Raw genomic sequence first — 24,769 nt, 5'->3', positions numbered from 1 at the left:
GACTTCGACTTCATTTGGGCTTTTCTAGGCCAGGACACTGGAGTGATTTGCTATTTCTTTCTCCAGCTTATTTAACAGATGAGGAAACTGAGGCAGACAGAGTTCAATGACTTGCCCAGGGTCACATAGCTAGTAAATGTCTGCTGTCGGATTTGAACTTGGGAATATGATTTTTCCCGACTTCAGGCCTGACACTTTGTCCGTTGTGCTACCTAGCTGACCTTGATAGGAACAACCGATAATGTGCTGCCAGTTGTAGTGTAGATCAGAGTTACAGTACAGATAAACCAGCACGCATGAGTGATAGAGCAAAATCCAGGTTTTTATTGATGCCTTTTGATTATACATCCTACTCATTTCTAAACATTCACACCACAACTCCCACTCTCACCCCCCCCACCCCAGTTCTATCCACAGTCCCTTAAAACAAAGATAACAAAGATTTTTAAATTGGGGCAGGGAGCTATTTATTTAGCAAAACCAACCAAGACATCCACCTGTACCATACCAGTAATCTACCTCTGCAATGAAAGGAAGGAGGGGCATTCTTCAGGCTTGCTTATTATAATTACACAGTGCTTGGTTCCATTTTATTATTCTTTCTGTCAAAACTTAGATTGAAGATTCAGGGTGGAAAATGCTGTCCACGTCCAGAAAAAGAACCATGGAGTCTGAATGCAGATGGAAGCACACTATTTGCTCTCCTTTTCTTTTATTGTTTTGTTTTATTTCTTCATTCTCATGGTTCCTCCCATTAGTTCTAATTCTTCTTTGCATCATGACTAATGTGAAAATATGCTTAATATGAATGTATAATTAGAGCCTATATCAGATTAAACACCGTCTTGGGGAGGGGAGAGGAGAGGAAGAGAGAGAAAATTTAGAACTCAAAATCTTATGGAAGTGAATGTTGAAAACTAAAATAAATTATTTAAAAAAATAAAAAAAACCTAGATTTACAAAATAGATAAGCTAGGAGACTGTGCACATTACAGTGAAATGATGTTGTAGAAAAGCTTTCATAGCAAACTTAATGGAATCACATATATATGTATCAAAATGAGTTTTGATGTACATACAACAACTTCCCTGGAATACATTTGTAGTGTATAACAAATAATCCCATGGTTATTCATTGCCAGTTTCCGCTTATCTTAAGCTTATGGCCAAGAATTAATACTTGTTAGAGCAGAAAGTTTCTGCCTGCTGCATCAGCTGTATGTAGAAAGTCTCACATGAACACTGTGAGGTTTTAGTGATAAATACATCATACTCATACGAGGTTTTAGTGATAAATGTCTGGCATCTGCTAATGCGAGACATTCAGCAGAAACGGCAGTAGGTGGGAAGAGCCGGACTGACTCTGGTGTTCCATTCGGTAGTTATTGTTCAATTGTGTGTGACTCTTTGTGAGCCCATGGAACATACTGTCCATGCAGTTTTCTTGGCAAAGATACTGCAGTGGTTTGCCATTTCCAGTGGATTAAGGCAAATAGAAGTTAAGTGACTTGCCCAGGGTCACACAGCTAGGAAGTGTGTGAAGCTAGATTTGAACTCAGGTCTTCCTGACTCCAGGCTCAGCACTCTATCTACTGAACCATCTAGCTGTCTCCTACCATTCAATAGTGCTCTCTTACAAATAGAAATTACAGATGTAGTCATAAGGCTCTTTGTAAGGTAGTCCATGCCAAAGATGGCAGCACGGACTGCAGCTTCCCGTGGAAATATTTATCAGAGTAAATAAAAGTACAGTACAACATAGATAATGGTAATTAGTGGTTTTTCTAAGTCAAGATGCAGCCCATAAGGATCCATTTCTATTTGAGTTTGACACCACTGGCTCATGTGAAGGATTTTGTTGAAGGTGAGAGACTAGCTAATACAATAATTTTCTTCTGATGCTTTAAGTAGGTAAACCCACTTTTAAAAGGGTTCAGGGGGCAACTAGATGGCGTAGTGGATAGAGCATCAGCCCTGGAGTCAGGAAGACCTGAGTTCAAATGTGGCCTCAGACACTTACTAGCTGTGTGACCCTGGGCAAGTTACTCAAACCCAGTTATCTAAGAGAAGAACAAAAGGTTTGAAATGGAACTGTCCTTTTTTAAGGAAGGTTCTGGGGGGGGGGTGTAATAGTATAATAAGGATGGAGTCTAGGCTTGTAATTTCGTTGATATTCTCCCATTAGACTGAGAGCTCCTCAGTGACAGGCGCTAGCTTTTGCCTTTCTTTGTCTCGTTATCCCTGGCACGTAGTAGGTGCTTTAATAAATGCTTATTGATCAAATGAATGAACATAGAGAGCTCCCAGGTTGAGCAAGCCCCCTGTATTCACACAAGTTGGCTCCATCTCTACAATTTCCAGTCTTGGAGAATTGCCTAGATCATTGAGAGGTTAAATGATTTTCTCTAGATCCGCACAGCCAGTGTGTGTCAGAGGCGGGATTCGAACCCCAGGTCTGTCTGCAAGGCCAGACCTTCATCCATCACCCCATGACTTAACTGTGTCAGTGGTTTGCAGACTCATTTTGCCTTCGTGGTGGGTCATAGCTCCCCAGAAGGCCTGCTCTCATGGTGACCTCTCTTTGTGTGCTGCCCAGCTCCAAGCCCGTGGAGCACCAGCTCTCATGTATCCTACCAAGCTGAAAAGACCACCTTGAGAAGACCCAGCAACAAAACCTATATTTCTGTTTTCTGATACAACCTGTCAAGTTGGGTTCTAAACAGCTTGTTTCCTGAATGTTTGTTGAGTCACTTAAGCTGTGTCCAGCTCTTCGTGACCCCTAGTTCAACATAAGGGGTAGTCACTGAATTTGGAGTCAGCTGACATTGTTTCAAATGTTGGCGCTCCCCCTTAAAAGCTAATGTCGTTCATTCACTTCAGTTGTGTACGACTCTTCATGACCCCATTTGGGGTTTTCTTGGCCAAAATACTGGAGTGGTTTGCCATTTCCTTCTCCGGCTCATTTTACAGATGAGGAGCTGGGACAAATACGGTCAAGTGACTTGCCCAAGGTCACACAGCTAGGAAGTGTCTGAGGCTGGATTTGAGCTCAGGTCTTCTTGACTCTAGGCCCAGCATTCTATCCACTACACCGCCTAACTATCCTTCCTGAATATTAGCAGCCACTAAGTAATGGCTTTTTTTCAGCCATAGCAACTCATGAAAAACTGCTGGTATGGAAGGGTCGTAATCTACCTCAGTGAAGGTGCTGCCCACAGTTATGAAATCACAGGCTTTTAAGTACTTTCAGAAATATTAGCTTATAGCACCAAGCCTCATGAATCTCTGTTTACTGCACTTTATAGCATAACATAGAACAAAGATATTTAGAGCCTTTTTCTTTTTCTTTTTTTTGGGTGAGGCAATTGGGGTTAAGTGACTTGCCCACAGTCACATAGCTAGTGAGTGTTATGTGTCTGAGGCTGGATTTGAGCTCAGGACCTCCTGACTCCGGGGCCGGTGCTCTATCCACTGTGCCACCTAGCTGCCACTGTTTTAGTTTTCTTTTTTTTTCTTTTTTTAATTTTTTCTCTTTTTTTTGTTTTTTTGTTTTGTTTTAGTTTTCTTGAAAAATTAGAAATGAGTCTTGCAGGTAGCCTGTAAGCCGTGTTGCTGGCCTTGTTGCTCATTACCCAGGTGATAACTGGGCACTGTGATTTTCTTCAGAGAAGTTGTTAGTTCAGGACAGACTCTTTTTCTCTCTCCTCTCGTAGGTTAGAAATGTTAGCAGAGACCTCCAATGAGCTCCTGGCCAAGGAAGAAGCAGAAGCTAACCTGTCAGAGGGGAATGACTTAACAGAAGAGTCTGGACCATGCACAACTGTGTCTAAGTCGAGTGAGGACGAGAGTGGGAAAGAAACCAGCCATACCAAAGACCCTCAGAGTCAGCTCCCTACTGCCATGCCCAGCCTGGTGAGTATTTTAGGATGTGTTTCTAAAGCATGTGATCTAAAAACCAAACAAAAACCCCAAACATGGGTTGTCTCTTTAGGAGTAATTATATTCTGTGTTCATGAGTCAAAATCTAATCATGAAATGCATTGATGATGTATGAGTATAGTGTAAGATGTTTTGTATGGGCTTGAAAATTTATAAATTGATTCAAAAGACTAATTCTCAGATAGTGTTTGATATATGAAAGGTAAGTCTAGGAGTAATTAAAAGAAATAGGGCTACTCATTTTTTATAAATACATTTATAAAAGTTCCCATGAATATGTATTATATATTTTTCTTAAATTCTGTGGAGCACACACTTATAGAAGCAATGTGACAGTGATTTAAGGTCTAAACAGGGAATGAACATTTGAAACCCACAGAGGGAGTTGACTTTCCTATTGAAAGTTTATTATTGATTCCTTGATTAGCTAATGGATCAGTGTAGGCTCAGCAATAGTGTAATAGGCAGAATGAAAGTGATAGTGAGAGCCACATCCTGAAAGGGGGAGGTAATCTGAACATCCAGGCTTTGCTTTCATTTTCTGATGGTCTTTGTTTGAATTTGACTTTCCTTTCCATAAAGTCCAAGGAAAAATTAAATTGTCAAAGAGCTTTGATTTTATTTTCCATGTTTAATCAAAACATTTTAACATTTATTTTCTGCTGAGCATTATATTAGTTTTAATTCTTTTGGTGGCTATTCCCCCCCCCAAAAAAAATGACATTAAAGCTTTAATTGAAAAACTCTTTTCTGAAAGGCCTTTTAAAGCATACAGTTTACCTACTAAAAATTTACTTTTTTTTTTCAGACTGTAAAGTGTTTGAAGCAGTTGCAATTTTAGATATAGATAGATAGACAGATAGGTATTTATGTGTGTGTATGTAATTTATTTATTCATTCGTTCATTTATTTGTTTGTTTATTGCTTCAGTGGTTTTCTCAAAAACTGTTATTCTATCTATCCTCATTTTTGTCCTGACCTGTTGACTTCATCAAAGTATGGAGGTCCCAGGGAGGAAACTCTAACGATTTAAATATACTGCCCTTCTGCCTCTCCTATTCTTCAGGAGCTGCCTGGGACACTGAAAATTTAAGTGACTTCACCAGAGTCACACAGTTAGTATTTGTCAAAAACAGAATTTGAACCCAAGTCCTCCTAATTCTAAGGCTTGCTTTTTATCGACTTTGCTGTATTTCCCTTATTATTTTTTAACAAGTGTTATTTTAAAAAAAAAAAACAACAACTTCTTGATCCCACTAGCAGGCATCCTGGCCTGTAACATAAAGATAGAGTAATCTTTGTGTTTGTTTGGTTTGGTACATGTTTTTTCTCCTCCTTTGTGTGTGTGAAAACCATCTTTGCATGTGTGTATGTACAAATGGAGAGAAAGAGAAACCTATAGCAACTTGATGATTTGATATTTCTGATGTGCAAGATATTTCATATTTGAATTCAGTATTTTTTCTCCTCATTTGTGTATGTGAAAACCGTCTTTATATATGTGTACATGTAAATGGAGCGAGAGAGACCTTTCCCAAAATGTATTATTTCTGATATACAAGACACTTCATATTTGAATTCCATATTTAAGACAAATAAGACATTGTTCCTTTCCCCATCAGGTTGATAAAGAGACCAACACCGAGGAAGCATTTCATGAAAATGTGGCCGTCCGACCTAAGGATCGTTCCAGCCTGAGCTCTCGGCAGCATCCCTTTGTTAGAAGCAGCATGATTGTGCGCTCCCAAACCTTTTCTCCAGGAGAGCGGAACCACTACATCTGTAGGGTAAGGTGAAAAGCAAGGGTAATCACTTGTTACTAACTGTCATTTCAGTGAGTAGCCATAAAGAATAAAATATCATCCACTGAGAAATCCCAGATTTGGGATGTAAGCAGTACCTGGAAATGTGGTTTTTTTTCTCCAAAAATACTTAAATGACTTTACTGTTTCTGCTTGTTTTTTTTTTTAAGTAGACATCTTAGAGATTAATTGTTGCTTCCTACTATCAGTGATTTGGTAGGCACTTATTTAATAAGAACGTTTTGTGGGTTGAATGGATAAACTATTGAGATTTGGATTAGTATTTATAAATTTATAGGCTCATACATCAGAGCTAAAAGGGACCTTGGGGGCAGCTAGGTGGCACAGTGGATAGAGCACTGGCCCTGGATTCAGGAAGACCTGAGTTCAAATCCGGCCTCAGACACATAACACTTACTAGCTGTGTGACCCTGGGCAAGTCACTTAACCTCATTGCCTAGCCAGAAAAAAAAAAAGGACCTTGGAGGCCATAGGCATAACCATCTACTTCAAATGTATGTGTGTATAAATTTAATATGTATTTTATATAATATAAAATATTTTATATAAAATATATTTAATAACACAAACATGCATATTATATATAAACATTACATATTTACATGTTATATAAAATATATAATGTTATATAATATAACATTATATATTTTGTTTATTATACATGAAAAAACAGGTACATGAAAATTAAGTGACTTATCCAGGGTCATGCAGCTAATAAGGTTCTAAAGCTAATAAGGGTATTTCTTACCCCAAGCCCTATGTGCAGTCTACTCTGCCATGCTGCCGCTCAGTGAGGTACAGGATATATATTTCTGTTAACATGTAGCAAGTATATATTGGCCTGTGCTATGAAGGATATTTCAGGCCCTATTAGTCCTGCTGAAGTAAAAATTCTGCTCAAGGCTAAAGATGAAAAGAGCCCCTTGATAGTAATACTAAACTTTACCTCTTCTGGACTTAGTTCTTTCTTGCAGTGATGCATTTGGGGGTTGGTGCTCAGGGAAAACTAACACCTCTGTGTGTGAACTTGCCAAGCCCTTTCCAGGGCTGCTCATCCGCCTTTGGTGTCTACCTGGTACTCACCTCTCACCTGTGGCTCCAAGAAGCTGTAGCATGTGCAACAGCCACACTCTGGTAAAACCATCTTGGCAGATGGCTAAACCAGGATGGAAGTAACTGACAGGTCTCAATCTGTTGGTGAATTAGGGGAATGTCCACCCCAAGAATGAGAAGACTTCCCTCATTGGATGGACAGATGAGAACAATTTGGAGCACATGAACTACATTTGATTCTATATGTGTGTGCACACGCATGTATGTGAAACTGGACTGTACAGTTATATTTTTCCTCTCTATATTGTGTCTTTAACAGTTAAACCGAAGTGACAGTGACAGTTCCACGTTGGCTAGAAAATCCCTCTTTGTGAGAAATGCAACAGAACGCCGTAGCTTGCGGGTCAAGAGGGTAGGTATCACTTTGTGTCCACCCCCTCCCCTGCCCCTTCCCTTTCAGGCAGGTCAGAATTAGTTCATGATCAATGACAGATGTGGAAGGTGTAATGCTGCCGTCCTCTTAGGCAGCTGTAATAAGCACCCCAGGGTTATCCAGAACTCTTAAGTGTCACGTTGGTGTTAGAAATGTCTATGGTGGTGTATACAAGTAAGCATGTTAATTTCATTTCCAGTGGTTTGGAATTTATGGCTATTGAGTCTAAGCCTCAGCTAAAATTTATATCCATACCATCTATGCAGAAACAATCTGATGTGTGAACTATATATGTTGAAGGCCTGCTCTGCACCTAGCGGTGTGCCAGGGATGAAGGGGATTACCAGGGGAGACTAAAATCCAGCACCTGCCTTCTAGGGACTTACTGTTTATAATTTGGGGAAACAAGACTGAAGTCTAACAAACAACAGAAGATTAAAAAGTCAAGACATAGTCAAGTACTAAACAGTACATTTTTAAATACCTTAAAAGCAACCGTTTAGAGCAAAAAGTTGGAAGCAATGAGGTTGCCTATCAATTGGGGAATGGCTGATCAAATTGTGATATTAAATGTATTCTATATTATGCCATAAGAAATGACAGGCTTGTATTTGGAGAAGCGTAAGAAGACATGTATGAACTAATGCAGAATATAGCAAGTAAAATCAGGAAAACAATGTGAAAAAAGACAGCAATAAAACAAACTGAAAGGTAGCTGAACCCTCATTAATTGCAATGACCAGCCTTGGTCATAGCGAATAGATTATGAAACACTTCTCTTCTCCTAGGAAAAAGGCAGGGGGATTAGGGATGCAAGATGTTGCATCTGCTGCTAGATGTAATTATTATGCTTACTTATTTTGCTCAACTGTTTTCCTTTTCTTAAAATTAAAAAAAATTCTCTTTTGTTCTTCACTGTTATTTTCAATGATTCTTTACCCCCTAGTCCCCATAGAACCTTCCTGTGTGAGAAATAACCATGTTAATTGTTTTATCTATGTTGTAAAAGAACATGGGGACAAGTAGTATGTTGACTTAAAAAAAAACACACAAAACATTCCAATTCATTATTTATTTATTTTGAGCATTCTTTTCCATTTAAATTTTGAGTTCCAAATTCTCTCCCCACCTCCCATCCCCTCCACCAGCCACTGAGATGCAAGCAATATGATATCAATTACACATGTGAAACCATGTAAAACATTTCCATATTAGCCATATCTTTTTTAAAAAGCAAGAAGAATGAAGTGAGAAAATTGTACTTCATTTTGCACTCAGAGTTCATCAGCTCTCTCTCTGGAGGTGGATAGCGTTTTTTTCATCATGAGTCCTTTGGAATTGACTTGGATCATTGTATTGATCAGAATAGCCAAGTTTTTCACAGTTGATCATCATTATAAGGTTGCTGTTGCTGTGCAGAATGATTCTCCAGTTCTTTTCACTTCATTTTGCATTAGTTCATATAGGTTTTGCCATTTTTTCCCCCCGGAACAATCCCCCTTTGTCATTTCTTATAGTACAGTAGTATTCCATCACAATTGTATGCCACAACTTGTGCAGCCATTCTCCAGGTGATGAGCATCACCTTGATTTCCAGTTCTTTGCCACCATAAAAAGAACTGCTATAAATATTTTGGTACATATAGGTCTTTTCCCATGTTCTTTGATCTCTTTGGGATACATATCTAGCAATGGTATTGCTAGATCAAAGGATATGCACCGTTTTATCGCCCTTTGGGCATAGTTGTAAATCGTTCTGCAGAATGGTTGGACAAGTTCATTGCACTACCAGCAGTTCATTAGTGTACTTATTTTTCCCTCATTCCCTCCAGCATTTGTCATTTCTGATAGGTGTGAAGTGGTACCTTAGAGTTGTTTTAATTGGCCTTTCTCTAATCAATAGTGATATAGAACATTTTTTCCTATGACTATAGATAGCTTTGATTTCTTCTTTTGAAGACTTTTTTTGCTTTTTGAAGCATTTATCAATTAAGGAATGGCTTTTAGTTTTATAAATTTGACTCGGTTCTATACTTAGTACGTATTTGAGAAGTGAGGCCTTTAACAGAGAAACTTTAAAAAATTTTTGACATTACTTCATCGTCTATGTCTACTTTTTAGCAAAATGTAGATTTCTGGGGCAGCTAGGTGGCTCAGTGGGTAGAGCGCTGGCCCTGAAGTCAGGAGGGACCTGAGTTCAAATCCAGACTCAGACCAAACACTTGACACTTAAGTAGCTGTGTGACAAGTCACTTAACCCCAGTTGCCTAAAATTTTTTTAAAAATGTAGATTTTTCTCTGATTATCTCTTTTAATAAGACTATTTTTCTTTTGCTTTGTCTGATATCATGATTGCTACCCCTGCCTTTTTTTACTTAAGCTGAAGCATATTAGATTTAGCCCTACTCCTTTATTTTAACTCTGTTGTGTGTCTTTCTGTTTGGTGTGTGGCTGTTTTAAGCAACATGTTGTTGGATTCTGGTTTCTAATCCATTCTGCTATCCACTTCTGTTTTATGGGTGAACTCATCCCATTCACATTCACAGTTATGATTACTAACTGTATTTTCCTACATACCATTTTCTTCTCTCTCTCTCTCTCTCTCTCTCTCTCTCTCTCTCTCTCTCTCTCTCTCTCTCTCTCTCTCTCTCTCTCTCTTTTTCTCTCCCTCCCTCCCTCCTTCCCTTTCTCTCTCTCTCTTTTTTTTTTCTTTTCGATGTGGCAGTTGGGGTTAAGTGACTTGCCCATGGTCACACAGCTAGTAATATACATGTCAAGTGTCTGAGGCTGGATTTGAACCCAGGTCCTCATGACTCCAAGGCTGGAGCTCTATTCACTGCGCCACCTAGCTGCCCCAGATAATTTCAACATAATCAATTCAACACCCGTACCCTCTGTTTATGTAAACTCCCTTTTAACTGCCCTAGTGATATAAAGTTCTTAGGAGTTCCATGTATTATCTTCCCAGACAGGAATGTTAACAGTTTAACTCTATTGAGTCCCTTTCATGTTTCCTACCTTTTTATGCTTTTCTTGAGTCTTCTGTTTGAATGTCAGATTTTCTAATCAGCTCTGCTGTTTTCATCAGAAATGCTTAAAAGTCCTCTATTTAATTAAATGTTTATTTTCTCTCTGGAAGGATTATGCTCAGTTTTGCTGGGAAGGTTATTCTTGGTTTGAATCCTAGCTCTTTTACCTTCTGGAATATTGTATTCCAAACCCTCCACTCCTTTAACATGGAAGCCGCTAAATCTTGAGTGATACTGACTGAGGCTCCACAATATTTGAATTATTTTTTTATGGCTGCTTGAAGTATTTTTGTTTTTTACCTCAGAGCTCTGAATTTGGCTATAATATTCCTGGGAGTTTTCATTTTGGAATCTCTTTCAGGAGGTGATCAGTGGATTCTTTCAATTTCTGTTTTACCCTCTGGATCTAAGATATTAGGGCAATTTTCCTTGATAATTTCTTGAAATATAATGTCTAGGCTTTTTGTTTGATTATGGCTTTCAGGCAGTCTAATAATTCCTAAATGATTTCTCCTCAATCTATTTTTCATGTCAGTTGTTTTTCTGATATTTCCCATTTTCTTCTATTCTTTTCCCCCATGCTTTTGACCTGTGTTTTATTGTTTCTTGATGTCTCATGGAGTCATTAGCTTCCACTTGCCCAATTCTGATTTTTAAGGAAGATTTTATTTTCTTCAGTGAGATTTTGTACCTTTTTCCATTTGGGCAATTCTGCTTTTTAAGGCGTTCTCCTCCTCACTGAATTTTTGTACCTCCTTTTCCATTTTGCCAATTATGCTTTTTAAGGAGTTCTTCTCTTACTCCATCTTTTCTAGGAATTCTAATTAAACTTGTGCCCAAACTGTGTTTTTCTTTGAAGCTTTGCTTGTAGGTTTTTTGGAATCATTTACCTGCTCTAGGTTTATGTCTTCAGAGTGTCCTTTTTTCTGTAATAGCTCTTTATGATAAGATTCTCTTTTTGTTTGTTCATTTTTTTAATCTTGTTTCGTTACTTTGTACTTCATATTAGGGCAAGTCTCTTTATGATGAGATTCTCTTTTTGTTTGTTCATTTTTTAAATCTTGTTTCATTACTTTGTACTTCATATTAGGGCCAGTCTCTTTATCATGAGATTCTCTTTTTGTTTGTTCATTTTTTTTATCCTACTTCCTTACTTTGTACTTTATATTAGGACCAGGCATTGTGTACCTTTTTTTTTTACTCTTAAGATATTTATTACAAATGTCAAGAACACAGTCATAAAAATAAAACTGACTGTCTTAAAAAAAAAGAAAGAAAGAGAAAAGTGTGAGAGAAAAGCCAGAGCTTGGATCTTACATCTAAAACACAGGTATATGCTGTTTTATGAATAAGCAGTATTAACTACCTTCTTAAAATAGTTTTAGTGCATTGCATTCTTAGAAAAGAAAAACATTGTTCCCCCCCAAAAAAAGTTTCCTACGACATTTAACAGTTTATAGAACTAGTCTATTGTTAGCTGTCTTCTACTAAACTTCGAATTTAGAAAACTGAAATCTCTCTGGTTGTAGGCTAAAATCATCCAAATATTTGCCATTAAGGATGAACCAGGTAAATGTAACCCTTTGCTTTCCAAAAACTAGGTCAGCAAAGTCCATTAGTCAGTGTCATGAAGCCATATGGATATTCCACTCTCCCCTCCACCTCATATCCATGAAAAACTCTCTTCACTTGTTGAGACTGGCTACAGAATAACAGTCAGACTTTTCAATCTGGTAGTTTTGGTATTAAGATTAAATTAGATATTAATGTTTTCCTCTAAAAAACGTATTATCTAATCCACCTCTTATTTTAAGCATTGTGCACTTCTGAAGGAAATGTCTGAGCTAAGTTTATGTCCTTTTGGGTCCCCTTCCTACTTTTTTAGGGGTTTTGAGTGTTGTGTTATTCCAGGATCTCAGGCACAGTGCAGATCTAATCCAGGGCAGAGTCTGATCTTCACCTTCTGGTCCGACTTCTGCAAGTTCCTGATCTGGGTTTGGGTCTGATCAATATACCTGTGGGCTTATCCCTAGTTGGAGTTGAAGTAGTCTGCTGCTGAACTCAGCTTCTTTGAGCCAGCTGAAAAGTGCTACAGCTTCAGGCTCCCCTTTAGTCTTGGATTCCTGCTTGGGGTGTTCTGGTGTATGCTTCTTATTAGGATGATGGCTGGACCTGAGACCCCACTCCACTCCAGAGCCACACAGTTGCTGCTTGTTTCCAAGCTTGCTACTTGGTCAGTATACAGCCTCGAGCCCAGGACTGCTCCTCACTTTGGAATGCTAAGTTCCTGAGCTCAGGTCCCCTGTTTAGGCTCTCACTGGACCTTTGATCTGGAACTAGGTAGTGAGTGACAGAGCTGCCAATTGGCACCTTTTTCTACATCTTGCACAGTTAGGCCCCTCACTTTTAGGTCTGGGACTTCTTCTTGCCCCTGTATATAACCTTGGGCCCTGTGTTAGTATGCCCTCCCCCACTAGCAATTCTGGCTAGACCCCATCCCCACTTTTCACGGACCTCTTTGTCTCCCTATGCCAACCTAGCTTAGCAAAATAATTCACTATGATTTTTTTTCTTGGATTTACTGATTGAAGTTTGATCTGCTGCCTTTTTTATGTCTTTGTAGAGGAGAGCTCATCTGTATATTTTTTGCTGTTCTGCCATCTTGGCTTTGCAAGTGATATATTTGGGAAGAACTATGATAGAAAGATAAGGCATCAATAAAATTTTCTTTAAATAAAAGCACCTGCATCTTATTCATTGCAAACTATTATCTATTCATTATCATCATCAGCAAGAAATATTGCTTGAACTATCAAAAGCCTACCACTGGGGAAGTTGAACCCCAATCTTAGTAGTTGTATGTGACTTTGAACATGTGGCTTTACTTCCCAGCTCAGTAGGCTGCTTTCTCTTTTTTTTTTTTTGGCTAGGCAGTGGGGTTAAGTGACCTGCCCAGGGTCACATAGCTAGTAAGTGTTATGTGTCTGAGGCCAGATTTGAACTCAGGTCTTCCTGACTCCAGGGCCGGTGCTCTATCCACTGCACCACCTAGCTGCCCCCTTTTAGGCTGCTATCTAAGACTGTAAGTTGAAGAGACAGTGCCAGCTTGTGGAGTTGTTCAGACCCAAACCCAGATCAGGAACTTGCAGAAGTCAGACCAGGAGGTGAAGATCAGACTTTGCCCTGGATATGGTCTCTACACTGCGTTGTGCCTGAGATCCAGGAATAACTCATCACTCATTTTCTTTGTTTAGGAGTTCCCTCGACCAACAATCATGGGCTTAATTGCTGTCTCTATCCCTGTTACATGTAAGGCCTCTACTGGACAACACATTTTGGGGTCCAGTTCCAATCTTAATCAAACTTGAAAAATAAAACTTCATCTCCTCTTCCCTCCAAAGAAACTCTTTGGAACAATATCAGGGAATGAAGTATGTTCCAAACAAGTAAAATTTCCAAATAACTGAAAATTATGACTTCAAGCTCCAGAAGTTTTAGTTTAACCATTTTGGTCCAGTTTTAGCTCTGCTTCTAACTGTGTCAACGTTAACTTTTCTGTTCTTCATCTATGGTGCATAGTTGACTTCAAAATGTATACATTTCTGTATCCTCCTGCTTTATTTAATGAAATTTATTGATTTATGATCAATTTGGATCAATTGATTTGATCTTTTCATGGTGCCTCGGGGTCATCACTGTAAACAACAATTATTGTATTGGTGAATAATACATTATATTCCTTGGGTAATTGTGTTAGAAGGCCTGTCTGCCATTTACACTAAATAGCCCCTTGGCTGTTGTGCTCTTAGTCCTTAGATCTGCTTGTTGTAGTTTTTCTGTCTCTACCCTCCCTGTGAGTCATCACTATCAGCATGTCACCCCACAATAGCCACTCAGCCCCTTGTGACTCCCTGTTTTTAATCACCAGTGGATCTGAGAGCCCTGTAGACAGGCATGTTAGAATTGTGTGTTTAATGAGAATAAAAACTTTAGCAAAATAACAACTTATTTGCTATATCTCCAATCTTTCTGCTGTCTCTATACCTATGATATTTCGTTGTTTGTTTTGTGTAATCCTAGTTAATGTGAATGTTCTAATTTGGTTTTCTTTACTTTGTTTCACTTCCTTTGTCTTGTTATTTCAATTACAAAAATCATATTCCGATACATTGATTGAAACAGTTTGTTCTGCCATTCCTAAATCCTAGCACCTCAGTCTTTCCCTTTTTTCTTTTTTTGCTACTGATTACTAATTAATGACTAATTTTTTGTTACTAATTACTAATTAATTGAATTACTAATTTACTATTCTCTGTTTTCATTTTTTATTTTATTTTATATTCTTAATTTTTAATTAATCAATTTAATTACTAATCTCTGAATACTTTTGTACAGCTAGGACTTTTCCCCCTTTTGTTAACATTCTTAGGCTATAATCATGGTACTGAGACCAGCAGGTCAAAAGACATGATCTGCTTTTATAGGGTTTGTTGTCCAAGGTACGTGGGGTTTTTGATACATATTTCAGCTGCTCCAAGGTCTTTTTTTTTTGTTTTAATAATTTAAAAGTTCAGGGGTTGAATTGATGAATGACGTAGTGCCATAACGTAATTCAGACTTTTTATTGATTCACACCTTAAGTCCAAGTATTACATGTCCATAGTATTCAGGAGTAGAGAGGGAAGCCAGGTGGCGCAGTGGAGAGAGTGTTGGGTTTGGAGTCAGGAAAACTTGTCTTCCTGAGTTCAGATCTGGCCTCAGACACTTCCTAGCTGTGTGACTCTGGGCAAATCACTTAATCCTGTTTGCCTCAGTTTCCTCATCTGTTGAATGAGCTGGAAAAGGAAATGGCAAACCACTCCAGAATTTTGGCTAAGAAAACTCCAAATGGAGTTATGAAGACTTGGACGTGACTGAAAAAATTCAGGAAGAGATGGACAAAAGCACAGAAGAACTTCTGAACTGAGGGTAGCAGCTGAGCCACAGTGGGTTTGCTAGGATGTTAGTGACTTGCATTACTATAGCTAGTTATTCTTGAAACACTTTTTTTGTAGAAGGTTCATTTTAATCCAGGTTTTCATGTGATAGGAATAGACTGGTAAAAATCAACAGAAAAGGGTATGCTGAATGAGGGATATATAGAAAGAGCAATGATTTATCCATAGAAAAAATCCAGAATATCCATGAAGGTTTATCAAAAGCATCATCAAATGAGTGAGCATGCCACATTAAGTCTTGTTTCTCCAAACCTGAGTGTGCAGGGATTTGAAGCCCAGCCACTTTTTCCGTGCAAAAAAACAAGTGGAAGCTATTTGATGGTGAAAATGGTGTGTGTATGTGTGTGAGGGTGTGTGTGATGGGTTCAAAACGAAGCTTGTGGAGGGTGGTTCTTGCATATATCACATATTTCAGGAGCAGGAGAGGACAGAAGGAAAGCCAATATAGGTGCTTACAGTATACCTACTGTATCTAACACGTAGTAGGTGTTCAGTTGGTCGTGGTAATGATGGGGTTAAACGCAGCCCAATCCAGGGCTACAAAATAAGGACAGAAGAGTTGTCATGATCCCTTCCCTCAATGATCTCTCTCTTTATAGTCATGCAAGCCTTCCTTCCTGCTCCATCCTCTCCTCTTTTCAGTATTTGTAAATCCTATCCATTTTTTTCCTTAAAATTTCTCTACGATGACCTCTTCCTCTCTATTTCCACTGCTGTCACCCTCATCTATGCACATTCATGCATTAGTAGGCAACACAATGTAGTAATTCTATGGTCGGTCATATTATTTTCTGGTTCACATTTGTTAGTCATGACTCCTTAAGGATTGAGACCATGCCTTTACTCTTGTTAACCTCCAGAAGAACAGAGCTAGATGCATAATTAGATGTGGGGGTTTTTTTTAATGTTAATCTACAAGCATTTATAAAATGAATTTATTAAGTTCCATGTAGGTTCTAAGAGTTGGAGATATACAGAAAAGTCAAAAAAAATTACGGTTATCTTTTCCACATCATAGATGTTAGGGACACAGTGCCCTTGTGATCTGGAAAATCTGCGTAAGATTTTTTGAACCTCCCTTTTATCAGGCAAGAAGTCTGAATTTTTTCTTTTTCTTTTGCAGAATGTTTACAGAATATTATAAAATTTGGGTTAAGTATTTGGTCATAGGCTAAATGTAGATCAATGTTAAGTAAAAATACTTTTTCTGCTGGCCTTTGCATGTTGTCTGCAGCGTCCACAAAACTCCCCCAAACTTCCCATTTAATTTCTTGTGCTAACCTGCAATATATCAAAACTGTGATGTAGAAAGTTGCAGTGTGGAAGAGATAATTGTAGTAAAAAATCCCTGCTCACATTCTGATGTCGGGGAGAGGGGACAACAATATGCAAATGTCTGTGTACCAATAAGATCTATACAGGAGAAATTGGGCTAGTTGCCTGGATGGTGGTGTGATGGGTAGGCTTGGACCCATAAAAAGACCTGGATTATGTATAACTTGTAAGCAAGGCTAAAGGAACTTGATGGGGGAAATGGTAGCATGCAAAGTAGAGTTAAAGCTCATCTGGGAGGGGGCTAAGAGTTTCCTTGACCTGCCTAAGATTTGGAAAACCACTTTGGGTCTAAGTTCACCTTCATTGGCATTACCATTGGATTGTGAATTCCTCAAGGGCATGGACCATCTCTTGCCTTTCTTTGTACCCCCAGCACTTAGCACAATGCCCAGCACATCGTAGGTGCTTAATAAATGCTTATTGAATGAATTTCTCAAAGCCAAATGGATGGCTGCATGATCTGATAGCACTTGTCCTGCAGAGGGGGTTGGGGGAGTGTTTGTATCTTGTGTTTCCTATTGAGAAAAAAAAATGCCATTTTCTGTAGGTTACACCATTTGCCAGCTCATGGTTTGTGTCTCCCTTTATTACCACCCAGACCGTCTGCCCGCCAGTCTGTAGAAGATCGGCACAAGAACACCCCCCGCGCACATCTCTTGACTTAGAGCTGGACCTTCAGGCCTCTTTGACCCGGCAGAGCCGCTTGAATGATGAACTCCAAGCCCTGAGAGACTTGCGGCAGAGGCTGGAGAACATGAAAACCCAGGGAGAGCTGGCTCTTTCCGCCGCCGTGCTGGAGGATGAGCGGTTTCAGAAGCTCCTGAAACAAGCTGAGAAACAGGTACCGGTGACAGTGGCTTCATTTCTGAAGGGTTTGGATAGAGTTCTGTCTAATCTGCTTCGAAGTCAAGGAGGTTCCCACCTTAAAATGTGGGTGTCTTTAAAAAAAATAGTATCTTCCAAAGGCCTGTTTATGTTACTTGTTTAGAACTTGGAATTTCTGTACCCTTAGGAACAGTGTAGGAGTTTTCACTCTACAGATAGGAGATGTGAGTTGGACAACAGTTTGTCTAAAGGTTTAGGTGTTTCATTCATTCATTCATTCATTCATTTATTTTCCCCCCCCCCTTTTTTTGGTAAAAAAAAAATCTCCCTCCAGTCCCTCCTCCATCCATTGAGAAGGAAGGCAACATATCAATTATACATGTGCAATCATGGAAAACATATTTCCTAGTAGCCATGCTGCCCCCCCAAAAACAAAAACAAAAAAAAATATTCACTTCCAGAGAAAGAACTGATATTGTCCTGCATTTAACATTTGTTTTTAAATTTTTAAGTTCTAAATTCTTTCCCTTCCTGTCCCCCCTCATTGAGAATGGCAGGCAATTTGATATAGGTTATACATGTGTAGTCATGTAAAACATATTTCCATATTAGTTATGATACTTGTTTTTATGAAGGGAATGCCTGTAAATGTCATTGTGCCTTTCTGAACGGTTGAGCACCAGCAGAAGAACATAAAACAGTAGCCCCTTAGTTGCTCTACCTGCCTCCTGTCTTTCCTTTCTCCAACCCCTACAGTGGCCAAAATAACATTCCCACAGCACAGGTATGTGTGGCTCCCTGCTCAGAAGTAATCCAAGGCTCTTTTTTTGCCTACATGCATGATACAAGGCAAACATCTTATTCCAGGCATTTCAAGCATTGCACAGTCTGACTTCACCCTTTCTTTCCAGCCCTATTCCACGTTATTCTTTTACAAGCTCCACCATGCAGCCAGACTGGATCGCCAACTGCTCCCCAGTCCCACGTTGCTGTTTTCCACCAGTGCATTTATTCTCTAGCCCTGGAATTCACCCTCTTCATGCCTGGTGGTGAAGGCTTCCCTAACCACCTCTCCTCCAACTCCTCACACTGAAAGTGTTTTCTCTGCTCGCAGATTTTCTCATTCTTGCATCTCTTATTTGCCCCCAATAATATTCCTACAGATAGAGTTTTTAAAAAATTATTTTCACACATGTAATTGCTCGCTGCTTCAGTCACAATAGGTTATCTTTTGTACTTAAAGCAGACAACGCTTGCAGGACCGGCTTTTCCCCGGGTCCTAGGCTACATAAAACATAAAACGGGTAAAATAAATTTTTACGTTTAGTGTAATGTTATTCATGTAAACAAATCTACAAGGAACTAAACCACCACAATTCCCTCAAATTCTAGGGAATTATAGTAAAAGTTTGCGTATATAAAAATACGTGTGTATTTGCATGTGTGCAAATATATGCTGTCTACGTTGTTATTAGCATTAAAGAAAATATTTAATGACTCTGGAAGAAAGAATGAGACCGACGACTTCATGCAGCTCTTCCTCACTTAAATTCGATTCATGCACAAGTCAAGATGTCACCCCATGGTGTCATTGGTCCTCTTTGAAAATGAAGGATGCAAAACAGCAGCTGAAAATGTAAAGTGCTTAGGGCATCAGTACTCACAGGGCAAGTTACCCCTGCACTTTGGAGACTCACTTTGATAGTTGAGTGGAGAATGGACTGGAGTGGGGAGAGACTTGAGGCAGGGACGTAAGAGATATTTAACAAATGCTTACGGGATTGAGCTATTCCAAAATGTATGTCTTGGTTAGAGACAATCCGTGTTGGATAGCGGGCTGGGTCCAGATTTGAAGAGAGGAAGGAGATCAAGTTGGGTTACATTTGGAAAATGGGGCAGCATTTTTGGGTTGATCGATTGATTCAAAGTGCTTGTTGCTGTAAAAGCCCACCTCTCCAACGCCAGCCTTCTCTTGCAAATCACATTTATGGAGGTTTTTTTGGTTTATGGAGCACTTTATTTGCAACTCTCCAAGGCAGCCAGTGCAAATAAGGTAGTGATCTGCTCAAATCCCCGTGGCTAAAAATTGGCAGAGCTGGGTTTTGAACCCAAGTCTTCTGACTCCTGAGAGTCTGATGTTTCTTGTTCTGTCACACAGTGTGATTGTCCCTGTGATAAGCCATCATTTTACGAGAGTATATATTTAGGCTGGTGTGAATTGTGCTCTTGATATTTCCTGTGTCTAACTTAGGAGCCAGCTTCACTAGTGACTGTACTCTCGCAGGTAAATAATGTCTCTGAGTTTTCAAAACTGGAACAAAATGGCATCCCTTTACCTTTGGCCAAAGCCTTCTGTGGTTTACCTTCAGCAATTCAGTTTAATCTAATCTCACTTTTAGTCAATTTTTCCTATCTCTTAAAAGCTCTTAAGAATAGGCATTTTCTTACCATCTCTCATGTTGATGATATAAGTAGAGGTCAGTTCATCATAGACACATGAAGGGATCCTAATCAGATTTCAGGTCTTTCCAGGTGTGAACCAGCAGTGCAGAGGGCAGATTCCTAGGTGCTAGTGTCCATTAAGATCATGGGATCACAGGTTTAGATCTGGGTGGGACCTCACAAGACGTCTGGTGCTACTCTTCATTTTATAGGTAAGGAAATAGACCAAGAGAAGTCATATTAAATCCAACAGACATTTATTAAATGCTTCTCCTGTGCAAGGCACTGTACTAACTGTTGGAAATTCAACAACAAAATGAAAAATAATCCCTAAAGGGAAGGATTGTGTCCTTTAGAGAATAGGAGTGATTGCAACATATAAATACAGCAAGAGTGCTGTGTCCCACTTACGCAGAGCCAGGCAGGCTATGTTTGCCCCTTACGATTATAGGATACCACGAGGAGTTTGGGTGTTTCTTGCTTACGCTCACGCCAGCCCTATTTCCTCATCTGATAGGTGTCAGTAACTAGTGCCTCGGTTCCTTCTAATCACATAATATCAATTAGCTTTTACAAAAGCGTATCTGCTTCAAAGGTATAGCAAAAGCAATCATACAAACATTTCCCCCAGATATCTTGGGGGCATACTCTTCTCTCCACTTCCTTGGTCTTTGGGGAAATAGACTCAACATAGCTCAGTTCCCATATAGCATTGTTGCACCAAGTTCAGGTCCGAACATGGCGTCAGCACCAGATGAATCTTCCTCTCACCTACCATGGGAGTGGGGTGCCAAAGGTCACACTGTCAGGTCACTCCCTGCTCCAGGGGGTAGAGATACTGCCCGGACTGGCCAATCCAAACCCTAGGACCCATCCTGATCTTTCAAAATTCACAAGATTGGAGGTTCCACCTCTTTCACCTGGAACAGATGTGAAATAATGCAGAGGCTAAGGCTCTTTCACAGGCATGGCCTCAGAGGGCAGAAGGCACCAAGGACTTTCCCCTTACAGCGGTGTCTCTTATTCAACACTGTAAGCAGAGTCGTATCACGGCAGCGCAGCCAAAGCTAGGAAGGCCCAAAAAAACACTTAGGCTGAGGCTGACTGAAGCCTTTTAAAGATGTTCCCTAGTTGTAGCAAGGTGGAGCAGTGGTCAGAGTGCAGGCCCTGCAATCAGGAAGGCCTGGGTTCAGATCAAGCCTCAGACTAGCTGTGTGACCCTGGGCAAGTCACTTACCTTAGTTCCTCATCTTTGAAATGATCTAGAGAAGGAAATGGCAGATCACTCCAGTATCTTTGCCAAGAAAACCCCAAATGTGGCCACGAAGAGTTTGGATACAACTGAGATAACTTACCAACAACAGCTTCTAAATACACAGCCATCTGAACAAGCCTCCTCCAAACTGCATGGTCAGCACACTAGAGCAGGTTACAGAGCATCTGCACACGCTCCCACAACCTCACCTCAGAGTGCTTTCATGCCCCATCGTCGTGACCCTCCCCAGAGGGAGGAGCCTCAGTTTCCCCATTTATGGACACGCTGTCCCAGGCATTCTGCACATGCAGCACACCCCTGTTATACAAGTACCTAAGTATGTATGGAGTCATTTGTGGAGGTGAGAGAGCTCCAGCCTCTGAGGATAAAAAAGAATGGCTTCACACAGGAGAGAGTAAAGAGACATCCTGGAAGGGATGTGGAAGTGTGGTACATGAGAGTTCACGCCACCATGCAAAGCTGTGCAGGTGGTGATGATTTGAATAAGATCACGGAAGTAGTAATTAGTGGGGATTGGATCTGTGTCCAGGTCATCAGTTTTCACTTTTTAATTCAGTTCTTCCTACTGCATCATTCTGCATGAGTAAAATAATGATAACAATGCAGATTTGGGTAATACTTTGAGGTTCACCGAGTCCTTTCCTCACAATGGGAGCAGCCATAGTACAGAATACTGGGCCTGGAGTCAGGAAGATTCATCTTCCTGTGTTCAAATCTAGCCTCAGACATTTCCCAGCTGTGTGACCCTGGGCAAGTCACTTAACCCTGTTTGCCTCAGTTTCCTCATCTGCAAAAATGAGCCAGAGAAGGAAATGGCAAACCACTCCAATATCTTTGCCAAGAAAACCCCAAATGGCATCACAAAGAGTTGGACACGACTAAAAAACAGCTGGAGAACATCTGAGTCTTTTCCTCAGAACCAGCCCCATGAAATACATAGTGAAAATATTATCTCTATTTTATGGAAGAGGAAACTGAAAATCAGAAAGGACTTGCCCATGGATGTCTCATTTACTCTCTCCTGTGTGAATGTTCTTTTAACTACAAAGAATCTAGGTAGAGACAGTATAGGGGGTGGAGCCAAGATGGCAGAGTGAAAGCAGTGACTTGCTTGAGCTCTCCTCCAGCCCCCTCCAAATACTCATAAAAAATGGCTCTAAACAAATTCTGAAGCAGCAGAACCCACAAAAAGACAGAGTGAAACAAATTTCCAGCCCAAGACAACCTGGATGATTGATCAGAAAGGTGTATCGCGCCGGGCTGGGAGTGCAGCGTGGCGCAGCATGGGCGCACAGGCTGCAGAGAACCTGGAGCAGGCCTCAGAGGACTGAATTGCAGGCAGCTGTGGCAGTTTCCAGACTCCTCAATCCACGAATGCCAAAGACAACTTAGAAGGTCAGTGAGAAAAGTCTGTTTCTGTCGTGCTGAGAAGGAAGGTGGGGTTTCAGCTCCATATCCCAAGAGTGCGGCCCTGGGGTGGCAGCTGCTTCCCAAGCTTCCGGCCCACAGACTGAGGGGGAATCCAGTGGCTGATCAGAGAGGGATTGCAGGGATCTCTTGCTTTGCCTGTGTTTGGATCTGGGTCACAGTTCTAGGCAGCAGTGCTGGGGTGAGGAGGAGCGCTGGCTTGGTGGAGCTTGGAGTGGCTGTGGAGCAGAACCCTTCCTCACAGTTACAGGACAGAAAGGAATACTTGTGGTCACAGGCCAGGAAAGGAGTAAACACCTCGCCCCTTATCATACCACCTTGGAAGAACTGAAAATTTACAGGTCCCTACAAGTATCTCTGAAAACAGCTGTACAAACCCCCTAAGCTTGGAACAGTACATTCTCCACACATTTAAACAAAGAGTTTAAAACTCAAGTAATTGGCCGGGATCATAAGCAAGCAGTGCAAAAAAGTCAGACTATAATCTTACTTTGGTGAAAAAGAAGATCAAAATATACAACCAGAAGAAGACAACAAAGTCAAAGCTCCTACATCCAAAGCCTCCAAGAAAAATATGAATCAGTCCCAGGCCTTGGAAGAGCTCAAAAGGGATTTTGAGAAGCAAGTAAGGGAAGTAGAGGAAAAACTGGGAAGAGAAATGAGAGTGATGCAAAAAAATCACGAAAAACAAGTCAACAGCTTGCTAAAGGAGACCCCAAAAAATACTGAAGAAAATAACACCTTAAAAAACAGCCTAACCCAAATGGCAAAAGAGGTCCAAAAAGCCAATGAGGAGAAAATGCCCTAAAAAGCAAAATTGGCCAAATGGAAAAGGAAGTCCAAAAGCTTACTGAAGAAAATACTTCCTTAAAAATTAGAATAGAGCAATTGGAAGATAGTGACTTTATGAGAAATCAAGACACTGTAAAACAAATCCAAAAGAATGAAAAATTAGAAAACAATGTGAAATATCTCATTGGAAAAACAACTGACCTGGAAAATAGATCCAGGAGAGAGAATTTAAAAATTATTGGACTATCTGAAAGCCATGATCAAAAAAAGAGCCTAGACATCATCTTTCAAGAAATTATCAAGGAAAACTGCCCTGATATAGAGGAACCAGAGGGCAAAATAGAAATTGAAAGAATCCACAGATCTCCTCCTGAAAGAGATCCCCAAAGGAAAACTCCTAGGAATATTATAGCCAAATTCCAGAGTTCCCAGGTCAAGGAGAAAATATTACAAGCTGCCAGAAGGAAACAGTTCAAGTACTGTGGAAACACAATCAGGATAACACAAGATTTAGCAGCTTCTACATTAAAGGACCACAGGGCATGGAATATAATATTCCGGAGGGCAAAGGAGATAGGATTACAACCAAGAATCACCTACCCAGCAAAACTGAGTATAATCCTTCAGGGGAAAAAATGGTCATTCAGTGAAATAGAGGACTTTCAAGCATTCTTGATGAAAAGACCAGAGCTGAATAGAAAATTTGACTTTCAAATACAGGACTCAAGTGGAACATGAAGAGGTAAACAGGAAAGAGAAATCATAAGAGACTTATTAAGATTGAACTGTTTACATTCCTGCATGGAAAGATGATATTTATAACTCATGAGACCTTTGTCAGTATTAGGGTAGTTGGAGGAAAAAAATTATATGTATGTATATGTAAGATAGATAGAGGGCACAGGGTGAGTTGAAGATTAAGGGGTCATATCTGGAGAATAAAATTAAGGGATGAGAGAGGATTATACTCAGAAAGGAAGAAAGGGAGAGGTAGAATGGGGTAAATTATCTCACAAAAAAAAACAGAAAAGAAAAGTCTCTTACAGTGGAGGGGAAATGGGGGAAGGTGAGAGGGAATGAGTGAATCTTATTCTCATAGGATTTGGCTTAAGGAGGGAATAACATACACATTCAATTGGGTATGGAAATCTGTCTTACCCTACAGGAAAATAGGGGAGAAGGGGACAAGAGAGCAGGGGGTATAGAGAGGAGGGCAGATTGGGAAAGGGGTAATCAGAAGTAAATACTTCTGAGGAGGGACAGGGTCAAAAGAAAGAATAGAATAAATGGGAGGGCAGGATAGGATTAAGGGAAATAGAGTTAGTTTTTCACAACATGTCTACTATGGAAGTGTTTTGCATAACTGCACATGTATAACCTATATTGAGTTGCTTGCC

At 40.0% G+C, this 24,769-nt stretch overlaps 1 protein-coding gene across 4 annotated transcripts in view; it reads left to right on the top strand.

Annotated features, from left to right (window-relative positions):
- The window catches only part of WWC2 (WW and C2 domain containing 2), a 250,000-nt gene that overhangs the window by 202,403 nt on the left and 22,828 nt on the right, over nucleotides 1-24,769 (top strand). For all 4 annotated transcript variants that reach the window (XM_021007608.2, XM_021007612.2, XM_021007613.2 and 1 more), the window contains 4 exons: nucleotides 3,714-3,912; nucleotides 5,562-5,726; nucleotides 7,135-7,227; nucleotides 17,208-17,450. In XM_021007608.2, the coding sequence (XP_020863267.1) occupies nucleotides 3,714-3,912; nucleotides 5,562-5,726; nucleotides 7,135-7,227; nucleotides 17,208-17,450 (700 nt within the window). The remainder of the gene's footprint in view (nucleotides 1-3,713; nucleotides 3,913-5,561; nucleotides 5,727-7,134; nucleotides 7,228-17,207; nucleotides 17,451-24,769) is intronic.

The sequence above is a fragment of the Phascolarctos cinereus genome, unplaced genomic scaffold (assembly GCF_003287225.1).
Source record: "Phascolarctos cinereus isolate Bilbo 61053 unplaced genomic scaffold, phaCin_HiC Scaffold_9;HRSCAF=440, whole genome shotgun sequence".
Lineage (NCBI taxonomy): Eukaryota > Metazoa > Chordata > Mammalia > Diprotodontia > Phascolarctidae > Phascolarctos > Phascolarctos cinereus.
The sequence above is the reverse complement of the archived record's forward strand: the minus strand, read 5'-3'. Positions and strand labels throughout refer to the sequence as shown.